This window comes from Thunnus albacares, chromosome 20 (assembly GCF_914725855.1).
Source record: "Thunnus albacares chromosome 20, fThuAlb1.1, whole genome shotgun sequence".
Taxonomy (NCBI): Eukaryota; Metazoa; Chordata; class Actinopteri; order Scombriformes; family Scombridae; genus Thunnus; species Thunnus albacares.
In genome coordinates this window covers 15,451,584-15,461,930 of record NC_058125.1, presented here as the reverse complement: position 1 = coordinate 15,461,930, position 10,347 = coordinate 15,451,584, and the positions used below count along the sequence as shown (strand labels likewise).

The following is a 10,347-nucleotide window of genomic DNA, read 5'->3' as shown; positions in this document are numbered from 1 at the left end:
CCATAGGGCTTATTATTTATATTCATCAGCTTATTCTTATAAATCATTAACCTATAAGTAATCCCATAACAATCCTATTGAGGTGCTCTCCTTCAATGTTTGAATGATATCATTCTGAAATTTATCATTATAGGATTACTATAATTATTTCTCGTAAGGGGATTGTTTTTCTAAACCTCCTATAAGAGATTAACCCCGTTTTTTCCCAAAGATGGAGACTAACAGAAGCGGTTTGAATCCAGTGCGGTTTTTTTTTTTTTTTTTTGTGCCATTCACTCCTTATTCCATTTTCTCTTTCAGCTCAGTGACAGATGGCGAGTCCCTCTCCCCCAGGGGAAGCCAGTCTCTGTGAATGCGGCCGCATGTCAATCACCGGCTCTCATGTGATGGCTCTTGCCAATGACGTGCCAGCCATATGGGCCTGGCATCAGAGCTGGTATGTAACCCACCCAGTCCTGCCTCTGAGGTGCCACACGGCTCCCTCCACGCGTTTGGGCTGGGGATAGCAGCAGCAGCAGCAGCAGCAGCAGCAAAAGCAGAAGCAGAAGCAGAAGCAGACAGACAGAAAGAGAGAGAAAGATAGAGCAGGGTGGCAGGAGAGGAGAGAGAGAGAGAGAGAGAGAGAGAGAGAGAGAGAGAGAGAGAGGAGGTGTGAGAGCAGAACACAGCGCCTCGCCTGCAGAAGCATCCGTGCAGGGCGTGTGGATGCGATACCCACCCGGAGAGAGATGGTGTAAACAAACCCGCTTTGCCCCATCACTGAGCTCCACCGCGGAGGTAGGTTTCCAATCAATGTTAGACTATCAGATTTATTTCTGTCTTTGTTTTAACGCCTGTTGTAGTGTGAGAGGAGGGAGGAATTAGACTGTCACAGATTATTTTATTTATCACACCTGTCTCTCTCCGGTCCCCCCTTTTTAAAAAAAAATCTTTTTCTGACATGCGACGTGATCTGACAGGATTTAAATCTCCTCTTCAGTCTCTTTATCGCTGGTCTAATCGAGGGTATTGATCTACTTGCGTTTAAATGATAGATTTTATTTCAGTGAATCTACAAATCAACATTGATGCCCAAGAGATCCTACTTTTGTATTCATAAATTGCATTGTATTAATTTATAAAAGGAGCATTTGAGTGTGTAAAGTAAAAAACAAACAAAACAGAATTATATTTTAGTAGAATACCTAAAGAGGTTGTGTGTGTGTGTGTGTGTGTGTGTGTGTATGTGTGTGTGTGTGTGTGTGTGTGTGTGTGTGTGTGTGTGTGTGTGTGTGTGTGTTCCTGCACGACGCGCCTCAGAGCACTGTGGGGGTAGTATTCTCCATAGAGATACGCAGGCTAATTGACAAGGTATTGGTTGGCATTAATTACATTGTGCTTACAAGATTAGGAAAAAAAATACGTCCTTGGACTCCACAAGCACAGCTGATCTCAGGATACTCGGGAAATCTACATAGATTTATGAGAGATTATAGCTTTTGTAGCTACTGATTTAAATGTTCACTTTACACAACGAGCCTAAATGTAGCTCTGTTTATTGGTGAATATATTACCAATACATTAAGGAGGGGGAGATACTTTAATGGCCTTACTAATTATGACCAGAAACTAATAGCCAAATTATGATGTTCAAATATTTAATTAGTAATCTTTTGTCGTTAAATCCTGCTCCTTTACACTAACAGCTTTGATTAATCTATAAACCATCTAAATGAAGGGAAAAAATATCAATTTCTAAAACACACTCTGCTGCTTTCTTACACGTAGGCCCCTGAACTAAGAGCCGACAAAAACCACAGACTTATGTTCAGAGAATTAAATGTCAGATAATGATTTTGCTGTGCCGGTATGTTCCAAAATGAGGTTCATGGATCCGCACAGGGGTCCTTGAGGACGCTGCAGGTGGTCTCATGGGGAAAAAAAATGTATTTCAATGTCTTTATTATTATTTCACTTTCTGAAAAATCCTTTCTGCAATTATGTGGATCTATTCATAACATAAATCTCCTCAATTTTAAATGAGGTTGTATAAAAACCTGTATATTCAAACACATGAAAATGTTTGGGATCTTGTGGTCCAGTGTGAGGCCTGAGTGTGCTGGAATTCCTCCAGATTGATAATTTATTGGACAGAAGAGGGAGAGGCGACCCGCACCCTAATGCGTCCCTTGGGGACCTGCTGAAGCAGGCCAGCACCGCTCCCTGTGCCGGACTGCTTGAGGGGACAGACCGAGGCACATGTGGAGACCGATGGGGTGGCCCAGGCTGTTGCTTTTTGGCCGTAAAATAATCAGTTTTATCGAAATTTTTAAAGAATGCTCAGCCATTTTACTTTATGTAATTTCGGCTAAAAAAACGCCTAAAAACCACAACCAATACAATATAGATTGTTCAATTTAGCTTATTATTACTTATGTGGATTTATTTCACGCTAAGGTTTTAATGTTAAGGTGGCAACATTTTTCCTTTAACCGATATTCAATATATCCTGTGGACATATTTCAGACATTTCAGTCTGTAGCCGTTTTTAGTCTTTCGAGCCGGGTTTTGGGCCTATTGGACCTGCCTTTCCCTAAAGCTGAGAGAAAGTTCGCTCATAGGTGTCTTGTGCAACTTAACTAGAGATATTAAACGGGGATATAACATATCATTGAAAAGCTGGGCTACGCAGGCTATGAGAAAGAGATAAAATACGGGATAAAAAAGTACAGGCCTTCCATTACGTGGACAACCACACTGATGAATACCACAAACAGTTTGTGAAACATTTACAGAATAAGTTATTGTAGTCAGCTTTTCCCTTTAAGGAACATATACCTCACATCACCTAATGAGAGCTCAGTGAGGCAGGTTCACCTGAGGCTGCGTAAACAGCAGCAGGCAGAACATTCCAGCTCAAGTGTTGACTGTCTCTCTTGCAGGTTGCTTGCTACAATGTTGAGCCGTCTATTCAGCGAGGTGCTGCCGGACGTCCAGAGGCTCGCGGCAGACTGGGTGAAGGACAATGAGAGCGAGGACTGCAAGAACAAGGACGGAGATCACGAGAACTGTCACCTCGACGAGGACGACCTGGACGAGCCGCAGGAAGGCAGCAGTCGAGCAGAGTCTGAAATGGCAGGCGATGATGATGAAGATGATGAGGCCGAGGAAGAGGATTGCGGGGATGAGAACAGTGGAGACAAACCCAAGAAGCGCGGCCCGAAGAAACGCAAGATGACTCCAGCGCGCGCGGAGCGCTCTAAAGTCCGTCGAATGAAGGCCAACGCGCGGGAGCGCACGCGCATGCATGACTTGAATTCTGCGCTGGACAATCTGCGCAAAGTGGTGCCGTGCTACTCCAAAACCCAGAAACTGTCCAAGATAGAGACTCTGAGACTGGCCAAGAACTACATATTAGCGCTTGGAGAGATTTTACGCAACGGGAAACGTCCAGATGTGGTGGCCTACGTGCAGATGTTGTGTAAAGGCCTGTCCCAGCCCACTACCAACCTGGTGGCAGGCTGCCTGCAGCTCAACACCAGGAACTTCCTGACTGAACCATGTTCAGACGGATCTCGGTTCCACATGCCCAGTTCTCCTTTCTCCGTCCACCCTTACTCCTACCGGTGTTCTCGCATCGCCAGTCCTCATTACCAGCCCGGCACCGGTGGGATCAATTTGCGGGGCCACTCATACGGCTCTGGGTACGAGGGCGTGTACCCGCCGGGCGGGACGTCCCCTGACTACAACAGCCCGGACTACGAGGGCCAGCAGAGCCCGCCCGTTTGCCTGAACGGCGGGCTGTCCGGGAGGCAGCAAGAGTCCTCTGAGACAGACAGGAACTATCATTACTCTATGCATTACTCCGGACTGACCACGTCTCGACCCAGCCACAGCCTACCCTTTGGCCCCTCGGGTGCGCGCAGCGGTGGTGCGCACTCGGAAAACATTCCACCCTTCCACGACGTGCACTTGCACCATGACAGGGCGCCCCCGTATGAGGACCTCAATGCTTTTTTCCACAACTGAGCCCCTGCATCGGTCCAATCAGGCTTATTGACCTTATAATGACAATCCTATAACGTGTAATATTGTTTTGGTAAGCAAGAGGGGCTTCAGAAAGGATGGGAGATAAAAGTGACAGGAAGAGTCCACTGATAACCTTCTGTATTCTTACTGATGTCATCCCTACTGTTGTACATTCAATCACAGTGTGTCCAGTATTATCCTGTATGCAGAATGAGAGCAAATGACATAAACGATGTATAGGCCTACAAGAAACATGTTATGACACGAGCAACAGAAATAAAAAAAATGTTTTATAATTGTCTGATATGATCGAACAAATCTTCTGAATACCAGGGGAGCATTCACTCTGGGACTGTGAGGGTATGTAGGCAGAAGTCAGTGGCTCTGTCGTTTTTATTCAATTATCCTATAAATAAAATTTGGAAAATTAAAAAATGCTCATCTGAAATAATATCATCTTAAATGTTTGGCTGCATATTCTGCCTTGTTTTAAGTGAATTTGTCTCAAAATTAAAACATTTCAAGTTATTTCTGAACTTTATACATTGAAAATTGTAATTTTTAAACATTAGAAAGGCATTTCTTAGATTATGTCTTAAATCTTAACTTTGGTGACCACATAGCCCAATACTGACAATAAATTAGGCTATATAAACATGTAGTATATACATGTATTTTAAAACAATTTTGCTTAGCTTGTTTTTATGTTATAAAACATATATATTTAAATTTCACAGTGGATTGTGCATGAATATTACAAGTTCTGAGATTGACCTTAATTTTGGTTTGGGAATTTACCACAAAACAGAAAATAAAACATGGTAAAAAACCAGTTTAGTTGTCAAAAAAAAGATCTTGTATGGTAGGAGGCCCTTTACAGAACTACATCTATTTTTTAAGGAATTTCTGTTATAAGAAGACTTGATCTGTGACATCACTGGCTTACATCACCCACAAAATATCTGAAGAACAGGCCACAAAACGACTACTAAACAATTCTTGAATCTTAAATGGTTTAGGCTAACATAATGAACAATTAATTGGTTATAAATCAATGAAATAGTGAATACAGTGTCTAAATAGTGAAAATAGAAATGCTGCATATTGGACATGTAAGGCATGAAACCTAATCAAGCACGTCAAATAAGAGATTGATTGATTGCTTTTTTTAAGGATCACAGTACACACCAAAAGTGTTTTGAAAAGTTGTTGCAAAAATAACCAGATTGCACCTTTAAAAAGAAAGAAATTTAGACTTTTTATTTTATTGTCAGAGTCATTCCAGTTTGCACATGACAGCGAATAATATAAGGAGGTTTTGAGGGCAAATGGCTTTAATTGGATTTATTCATAAGGTGTATCCCTCCAAAAATGCATACAGCATGTTTCCTTGGAGATCACCTTTTGTGAAACACAGATGTATTTTACACATTATCATACATATTATATAACTGCACCTGAGAGAAGGGTTATGCACATACAGCAACACTGAAGTATGTGGATGAATCAACATGTCTTCTAGCAACCTGTAAACTTCAGTTATATAAAGTCATTTAAAATCCCAGACCTGTTGGTGCAACTATTTAAGATACTAAATGTTTTTTTTTTATTTCAATAGAAATCATTTGTATGAATGAATGTTTGAGGCAAGGTGCACTGATACATTTAACAAAACAACAGATGTTATGTTGCAGCAACCAAAAAAATTTGAAAGTCACACATTCACAACTCTGATGCATTTATGGCAACAAATAACTGCCTCCTTCAGACCGAATGTGAAACCAACAAATACTTAAAACCTAAAAGACACTTCACATTCTCACTTGTTTTGTACAAATTATATTGTACACCATATCCTTACATTAGTCCTTCGCATACAGTACACTCAATAATGCAATGGATCAGTGAAGACTGAACATTTAAGCTACTAAAGGCCTCATTCAGAGCAACACTTGACATATTCTGTACAGCTCGGGGTCCATTTTAGTGCTCAGTTTGATTTCCAGCAGCAGACACTTTTTAGGCTTCTCAGGTGAGTTTATCTGTCCAGCTAGTTAAACAATTATCTTGGTAACAAGTCTTAACACATATATTTCCAAACTAGAATATAAGCATTAACCAAAAAATGACTAAACAGCTAAACTGCTTGATAAATCATGTCTTGTTGTTCAGCTACAAAAAATAAAATAAAATAAAAATCCTGCTTAACAGCTCTGAGAATATCATTATAAAAAAGCTGTTTAATAATTTAAAGACAGTCACATTTCTGTTATTCTCACATTCAAATTGAATGTTTGACATTTTGAGTTCATGTGGCCAGATCACATTATTGGTTATTTCTCAAATCAATAGTGGGAGCAGGCACCATACTGGATCATTGCCTTTGGTCCCATATGTTGTTGCGGATGTCCAGGGGAAATCAGCACCGAGCACCGCAGGGTGGAAACTGGCCCGTCCAACACTGACCCAGGCAAAAAAGAACTGAGAGAGGTGTAAGCAAATTCAACATGACTGCAAAAATGTACTTTTATTACATTTAGAGTATTTTTTTTTTATACTTTTAATTAGATTTTAAGTTACACTGAAAAGGCCCATCTGACATTAAGTCGAGTCAGTTTTATTTATAAAGACCAAAATCACAAATTATACCATCTATTCATCCTGAGAACCTTGATTACAGTGAAAGAGTTGGGCAGGTGCAAAATCAGGTGAATCAATGGCCCGTTGGTTTCAAATGAAGAAGACCACGGATGGCATAATGGACACACACACACACACACACACACACACACACACACACACACACACACACACACACTCCTCTTACACACAGTCCAAATGGTTATACTGCTCATTACTACTACCAAAAGATAAATAAAAACAACTGAAAGTCTCATATAGTAATTGAAAAGACTGGTAAAACAGTGAAGCTTTTATATATTTATAAGATATATTTTTGATTTTTTAAAAACATTTTTAAAATCTCAAACACTGTTGTTCTCAAATAAAACTTTTGGTTTTCTTCAAGCTTACCCTGATAGCATATGTTACATCAGTTAACTGATATTACAGATTCATAGCATTTCCATCCATTTATCTAAAAAATAAATTAGGTCAAATGCAAAGAGTAAATTAATCTAGGTGGATTCATCTCACAGAAATTGTAGATATTGTAGTATGTTAGATATAATGAATGATGAATAATTTAGAGACAATTAAGAATCTATTTATCCTGGTGGAAGGTTTGAGGTTTTGGGTTAATGTTCATTTTGACTATCGAGGCCACGGCATCATATAGACATTTGATTAGTAAAATATGAGCCTTTAAAATTAGCTAAAGCTGATATTCCTCATTCTCAGATTGACAGAATTTTCCTCTTTTTTTAAAAAAAAAAAAAGATTATCCACCAAACTGACTGCGGTTTGATTCAGTAATTGCAAAGAAAAAGCGTTCGTTCCTGGAGACACTTGTATGAGTGGTGGGATGCCTTATAACCAGTATTCTCATTTTAATATTGAGGTATTTTGCAGGCCTGTGTGGCAGAGTTAGATCATCATATAACGCTGTAATTCTGAAATGAGTATTGCTGGGATATTTCCAGTATCCTCCTGCGTCAGGGTTTAGTTTCCTGTCCCAGGTGAAGGGCAGGCCTCTGATGGCAAGGTGAGTGATTGTATTTTCTGTCCGAACCTCTCAGTTAGACGGTGGGGTATTTTTTTTTTTTTTTTTTTTAGTGAGGAGGAGCGGCGGCTGGCAGAGGATTTGATGGCGGAGTGCGGTGCCAAGTCGCTAAATGTCTGAGCACCAGTAAAGCCAGAGACCAGTAAAGCCCACCATCACCAACCCCGGTGCCAGCTGCGCCACGTGGCAGCCAGGCGGCCCCTGCCAAAGTGGCCCTTGTGGGAGGGACCCAGTATTTCTTTCCTAATTCACTCAGCATCTGTTCATTATTCTCCGTTAAAGGAGGCTGAATGTCCACACGCGGTCCCGGACAAAAAGAGACCTTTTTTTTTTTTGTGGTGACGCACTTTTGCGGTGAGCCCGACGTATGCATGTGATCAAACATTTCTGAAGGGTCAAAGAAGTGTTTATTAAATCTTCACTTATTGGCTTCTGCAGCAGACTTTTAAAAAGTATAGGTATGACTTTTAACCCGGTAAACTCACCTGTGGGCCTCATTTAGACCCTTAAGTTTCATCCAACAGCCTAAATGGTCTGACTTTATTACAAAATACCAGTATTATTACGCTATTATTATTATTATTATTGTTATTGTTATTATTATTATTATTATTTACAAAATAAGACGAACCAATCCTTGTTAACCCCTAAAAAAATCAAGTACACTTGGATCTCGGGGTAAACGAATTATCTCATTAATTCCTTATTAGGGTTTTTTTTATTTTTATCTATCTATCTATCTTTTTTTTTTTTTTTTAAGAAGTGCATGTCACCTTCCAAAAACAGTGGGCTGTTATATAATGCTGATCCTAAACATAGGGCTTAACTGACGTAACTAAAGTCCATAAAATCAATTAATTGGGATTCTATTCAAGCGTAATTGTTCAAATTACTGTTCATAAAATACCATAAATACCATGCAATTACCGTAATGAAATAATCCAGCACAGAGCTCAGTGTAGCTGCTTTAAAAATCGCAGCAGAGCACCGCAAACACGACACAAAGTAGCACATAAATCTCCATCTGGAGAGTTTTACTCCCATTTATCAGATTAGATAAACATTTATCGGATTAATTATTTTGAGATTAATCTCTAATTTTCACGGGACTAATCATCAAAATAGAGAGTTTGGTTGTGCAGCAGAGGACAGTGACAATAGAAATAAAGCAACCTCAAAACAACAATTTAGATATTAAAATATGAGTGACAAAGTCTGACTGTAAGGCACCCATGTGAGACTGTGTGTGTGTGTGTGTGTGTGTGTGTGTGTGTGTGTGTGTGTGTGAGGGTGGGAGATAGCTCTATGATGTATATGCAACATGTTTTATTTGTCACTTACTCCCCTTTTTTTCCCACACACCAGTTGAAGAGAGGGCACAAAGAGAGAAGGCCGCACAGGGGGAGCTAAATTTGGGAGTCACCTCCACTGCAGTGGGCGTTGGGTGCCACTGCATCACGCTCACCCACCCTGCCTGCACCCTCCCACCATCATCATCATCACCACCACCACCACCACCACCACCACCCTGCCAGCCTGAGCGACACGCCCAGCTCTGTGAAAAGAAATGAAGCTGGCATAGGCCGAAATTCCACTGCATCATGTGGAAAAACGGTGTGCGTGTGTGTGTTTGTATACTCCCCGAATACCCATCCTTGCTTGTGTCTAACTGTCTTTGTGTGTTGCAAGGGAAAAAAAGGTGTGAAAGACCCCATTGTGGTGTTTTTTGGGTCAAAAAAGACACGCACGCTCATACGAAACCAAACCAAACCACTCACAGACTTGCTGTCGAGTATGAAAAGCACACAGAGCCCATCAGTGAGGATTTGTCATGTTTGATGTGTGTGTTTGCCCAAAGTGTGTGTGTGCAGTGTACAGTCTGTGTTGTGCATGGTAGGGTATAGAGGTTGTTGTCACTCTGCACAGATGGTGGGAGTGTTTTTTATTTATTTTTTTGGGGGGGGGGGGGGGGGGGGTGAGGAAATGAGGGGAGGGTAGGAGGGTTGAGGGGGGGGTGCAGAGGAAAAGGGAATGGAGAGGCGAGGAGGAGGGTTGCGTCTCTGATGCTGCCATGCCACGGTCACGCGGGCAGCAGTAATTGGCCTCCATATTGAGGGGTTTTGCGGTGCTGCGGGGTGGGCAAACTCCCAGCTGGACCTGTCAGATGGTATTCAATCCAGCTCATTGCCCTCGCTCCTCTGCTCCTTTCTCCTCTCTTTCCCTCTGTCTCCTCTCCTTCTCTGGCATGTTCGCTTCTTTTTGTTCCCCTCCTCTCCCTCTGCCCTTTCAACACATCTTATCTCTACTTCATCCCACACAAAAAGAAAACTTACAATAACTCTCCCTCAACACTCATCACTTATTTTTTTTTTACCATACTCACAGCTCTTTCCCCTCCTAGCATATCACTTTTTTTCCTCACCTTTCTCTTCGCTTTTACTTTCTTCTCTTCTCACTTCATGGCACATGGTCACTTCTATCTAACACGTTCAACTTCTTCAAGTACATCACACCCTCGCCTAGCTCCTCCATCGCCGGTCACCCACATGCTCACACACACACACACACACACACACACACACACACTCTCTCTCTCTCTCTCTCTCTCTCTCTCTCTCCACACACACATAAACACACCTCATCCAGTTGGTTTTTTC

General features: G+C 41.3%; 1 protein-coding gene across 1 annotated transcript; it reads left to right on the top strand.

Annotated features, from left to right (window-relative positions):
• The first annotated feature begins 306 nt into the window (after window positions 1-306).
• On the top strand, window positions 307-4,459 carry LOC122971347 (neurogenic differentiation factor 2-like). The gene is made up of 2 exons (XM_044337947.1): window positions 307-777; window positions 2,922-4,459. Exon 2 carries the CDS (start codon window positions 2,935-2,937, stop codon window positions 4,006-4,008), a length of 1,074 nt encoding a protein of 357 aa, XP_044193882.1. The 5' UTR covers window positions 307-777; window positions 2,922-2,934; the 3' UTR covers window positions 4,009-4,459.
• The last annotated feature ends 5,888 nt before the right edge of the window (window positions 4,460-10,347 follow it).